Genomic DNA, 4,578 nt, shown 5'->3' with positions numbered 1-4,578 from the left:
TGACAAGGCTGTGGGTTGTTTAAATAGCTTGTGTCTGTGGAAAAGCTTGCTGCTGGAAGAGGTGAGCCTGCACCGGAGCAGTCTGTTCCCTGGAATTGCTTGCCCTAGCCCACAGTGATTGCCGGGCTGAACACAGCCTTGCAGGGAAACCCTCCTGGAGCTGATGCCCTGCTAAAAACAACCTCTTCCTATCTGAGCACAGCCTGAGACTGAAAATACACCTCCAGGAAATATGCCTTTTGGGGGGGGTACGCTGCTCTGAAGAGGGATTTGCCCCATCAGCAGACCTCCCAGGGACGCACAGCTTGGGAAAGATGCTGCCCTGCCTGCAACCCCTCCAAGTTCCTCACATGGACCCCAGCAGGGCCAAAGATAAGTTGTCCTGAATTAAATTAATTTTTGAGTTTGCATCTGGTTAGTGAAACGGCATCGCAAGTCAGGTCCACAAGGACTTCCCGTAAAACAGGAGACACTTCATTAAAGTTGGTCATTCACTACCACAACTGAGTAATTAACGCCTCGCAGTCACTTTCTCCCCCTGCTGCTCCTTCTCTATGTACAAACATCAGAGCTACAGCATAGACAGAGCTGCTGACACTTTGTCAGTGAAAATCCAGAACTGTGCAATAACAGAAATGTTTGCTAGGGACTATAAATAGTTTTGCATTAAGGCAAATATATTCTCCCACCTAAAATAGATTCACCTTGCAAATAGCTTAAGGACAGTTTCAGCACTAGAGAAATTACTTCAGACTCCCCTCAGGAGACAGAAACAGCCTTTTTCCCCTGAAAAAGCAAACAAGACCAGCAGCCAGAGATCCTTCTGCTGCCGCCACCCCCCACTGCTGCTCCCCACTGCCTGTCAGCATCCTGCTGTTCTTGGGTGTCAGCCCGGGAGACCACCCAGCATCCTTCCACCAAAATGGGACAATAATTCATCCGACTAACTTTTCCAATAATTTTTTTCAGATGCTTGCAATATGTGTGCAAACCATTACACTGGTGAAAGGGATGAGGAAACTTTGGGGAGGGGGAGCAGTGACTGTCCACGATCGCTTGGAGCAGCGAGTTGCTTCTCCTTTGCTCCGAAGGGAATCATGCAGCCAGACAATGCAAGCATCCTCGCTGCCAGGGTTGCAAAGTGTTAACAGCACTCTACCCTTGCTGCTAGAGTATCGTTTCATTCCCTGCAGAGAAGCACTGGTGCTGGTGTGGGGGAAAACGGGAAGATGTCAGAGAAGAAAAAAATATCTTTAACTCACCTTCAGGCTGTGTGTTGGGTTGACGACGCAGACAAGTTGCCCAGCAGCTGAGAATACCCTCTTTGCCTTGTAGTGCTGAAACCGCAGGTGAATAAGATCTAACACAGCCCCAAAGCACTGGGTGAAGAAAAGCATCACAACTTTTGGCGTTGCTGCTGCTGCTGCTGTTGGCGGTGGGCAGGGGAAGCAGCGAGGGAGCCCCTGAGTCCTTGAGCCCAGGGAGGGAGTGCAGTCAGCAAGAGCTATGCTCCAGCACAGCTTAACATGCCTTCATATTCATCATCAAAATAAGACGGGAAGAGGCTTGCAGCAGCGGGTCGGCCAATGGAAAGGACAGAAATGTTATCCTTGAGGTCCGGAGACAGCCAATAACAAATGCCTCCCCTCCAGAAACTCCCTGATGAATTGAGCCTGGTGGAGAATGTATTATTGAGCATTACCATACATCAGCACATTGCATTTATCTTGTGATTACAGCCAGTCATACGTAAGGCTGTGGAGATATGCACGCAGAATTGATCGCTTAACGTCTCCATTTATTAATTGTCTTAATTTAACAGAAGTGTGCTCTGATATCAAAGCTAAATGTAAGGCATAGGGAAGAAGCCCACCAGTGAAACTGTTAGAAAGTAGCAAAAATAGATTAAGTAGACCATGTTTTACTGAGGGAGAAAAATCAAATATGCAAAGAGATTTACAGTTCCTTGCAGGGGTTAAGCAGAAGTAGAGCTCGCTATATAAATAGATTCACGTCTGTGCATTTGCAGGCTTTGATCTGGATTTTAATCACTGTGAAATTTTCTAAATTTTAGAAATTTACACCCCTTCACAAGGGTCCCAGCATACAAATAACATTTCCCCCCACCACTAAAAAGAGGAGAGGTCAGGTCTCAGGTCTGGTGCAACTTGGAATAACTCCATCTAAAGTCAGCAATGTTTTCTTGATTTGCACTTGCCAGTGGATCAGATCCGTTGGACACAAAACATGGCAATTACTGGATGCTAGAACTACGAGAGCATAAAAAGGCACAGAGCATGCTTCTAAAAATAATGAAATACATGATGCATGAGAGCACACACAGAGAGAAACTTGCACTGAGGGAACAGTGGCTTCTAAATCAACAGAATAATTAAACATGCAAAAGGCTTTTGATTGTCATTCATCTGCATATCGGTGGGCAGGAAATTACAAATTAGCCATTAGATTGTCCTAGGCATTAGAAGGGAATTAGGGAAGTGCAAGGAAAATAACATGCTTTTGCGTGTTGTTACCAGCCCGTATCTCTGTTGGTGGGCAGGGATCCTTCTCGAGCCATTGAGTCTCATTAAGCTTGAGTCCCTATAACCGGGTTTTCCAGGAGGTGACTGCACCAAAGCAGCCGAGGGAATCAGAAAGCACATTCATTTCATGGGACAATCCCGTGTGATATGTTGCTCTGGTTGTTAATAAATCAAAGAGGGTTAATTCAATTAGGTCTCTGCCAGAACTTCCTATCAGGGTGCTATTTAGGTTTGCTAGCTAAGTACTCAGATGGCTTATTTAGCCTTGGTAATCTCTTTTCCCTTCAAAGCAGAACAGAAAAAAGCAGCTTTTCTGATTTTTCTTTCTTCTTTTTAAATGTGAGCCCCGTGCTGGGGGTGAGGCTTATCCTCTGGACGGAGCAGCCCCCCAAGAGTGCGGGCTTCAGCCTGGTACTGGGTTGTCACAACTGCCTCTTCCTAAATCAATACTGCAATACTGGCTCTGCCAGACTGCAGAGATCCTGTGCGTAAAAAAAAAATAAATAAAAAAGGAGGCCTGAGTAGACAAATAAGTGGGAAATTGTGAATGCTGGAACAGCTGACGACACAAACTCCCACACACCCCCAAAACATTAAAGATGGGAGGAATAGGTATTGCTCAGTTCTTAACATTTGCTTGTAAATTAGAACAGGAGATAATTTTTGCAGCGCTGAGAGACACTTTGAGAATATTTTCAGACAGTCTTGAGGACAAGTGAGTGAAATGATTTGCTTAAAATGTATCCTTTTTGCCGTTCCCAAAGTAACTGTGAGCATCCAGCTATTTATTATTTATTTCTGCCTGATTTGTAGTCGGTAGCTGCACAAACACTTCATATCAGCAAATTTCAGTCTGCAAGTTATCAGCGCAAGTGTTCTGCCATCAAAGCCTTAAACGAGCAAAAGGTCCTTGCTATTTGTGCTGATTATCACCACCTAAATCTCCTGGGATTATTTCCGTTTGACTGATTGATTCAACTAGGCTGGGGGGGCCATGACCGCATATGAGGAGAGCAGAGATGCTCCCCTCATCCCTGCTGTCCAGCCAGCCTTGTGCCTCTAGCAGTGCCATGGTCCATCCCCCCTGAGACTCAGCTGCCTTCTGGGAAGCACAGGATGGATATCCCTGATCCCACAGGAACGTCTTCAAACTAAATATACATCCTGACCAATAGGCTAGTATACAAAAAGCGTTGTCATTCTTGCAAAGAAAAGACCACCTTCAAGGGTGGACAGGGGACCTTTGCAGTGCCCAAATCCCCACGTGCATCTGTGCCCATCTTGCCTTCTACATGTGATCTTCTGAGGAGCACCTCCCTGCCAGCAAAATCTGTGGAAAAGGATGAAAATGAGTGCCCAGTGCATCTGAAGGTAACACCTGCTTAGTGCATGAGTTCATGTTCAGGATGGTCCTTTTGTAAAATGTTTTATTGCTCTTATTGTCCGTGTCCCAATACTCACATGGAGGGCCCACTTACTGCATTTCAACACATGACTTAGAACCTGCTTGACAAGGGCTCCTCCATCCACAGAGCTGTGGCACCTGGCCGTGCACGTGTATTCGCTTGCAAGCAAAAGACCAGCAGTGTGTGGGTGTGGATCCAGGTCTTTCTTCTGCTTTTACACAAAGGGGCCCTTGACCAGTGTAACTCCATTAATTTGAGTTCACGGTAGTCTCATTCACACTTGGGGATGCAGGGTCTGCTGCCCTACCTAGCCCCAAACCATGGAGCGGGTTCTCAAAGGCATTATTTAGATGAGTGGATGCAGCCAGAGAAAGGGGGAACAAGTCCACGTGCAAAGGGCACTTGATAGCATTTAACTCCTGATCGCAAATTTCTGGCAACTGTAGCTGTTATTTCCAAGACAATTAATTCTGTAAAATGTATATGTGACGTGGCAAAAGACTGTAGGTTAAATCTTCATTAGGATCCAGATTACGCAAAATTAGCAGCCCAGATGGAAACGTACCTCTGTCTCTACACTGCTTCTCACTTCTCCTCCCTGCATCTGCTGGGCATCATTGGCTCACCGC

At 46.0% G+C, this 4,578-nt stretch overlaps 1 protein-coding gene across 1 annotated transcript in view; it reads right to left on the bottom strand.

Moving 5' to 3' along the window:
- Positions 1-1,397, bottom strand: part of SIAH3 (siah E3 ubiquitin protein ligase family member 3) — a 44,722-nt gene extending 43,325 nt beyond the window's left edge. Inside the window, exon 1 of the mRNA XM_010145702.1 lies at positions 1,263-1,397. Coding sequence (XP_010144004.1) covers positions 1,263-1,397 — 135 coding nt within the window. The remainder of the gene's footprint in view (positions 1-1,262) is intronic.
- Positions 1,398-4,578: the final 3,181 nt, after the last annotated feature.

Source organism: Buceros rhinoceros, unplaced genomic scaffold (assembly GCF_000710305.1).
Source record: "Buceros rhinoceros silvestris isolate BGI_N320 unplaced genomic scaffold, ASM71030v1 scaffold5741, whole genome shotgun sequence".
Taxonomy (NCBI): domain Eukaryota; kingdom Metazoa; phylum Chordata; class Aves; order Bucerotiformes; family Bucerotidae; genus Buceros; species Buceros rhinoceros.
Note: the sequence above shows the minus strand (reverse complement) of the source record. Positions and strands in the feature narration are given on the sequence as shown.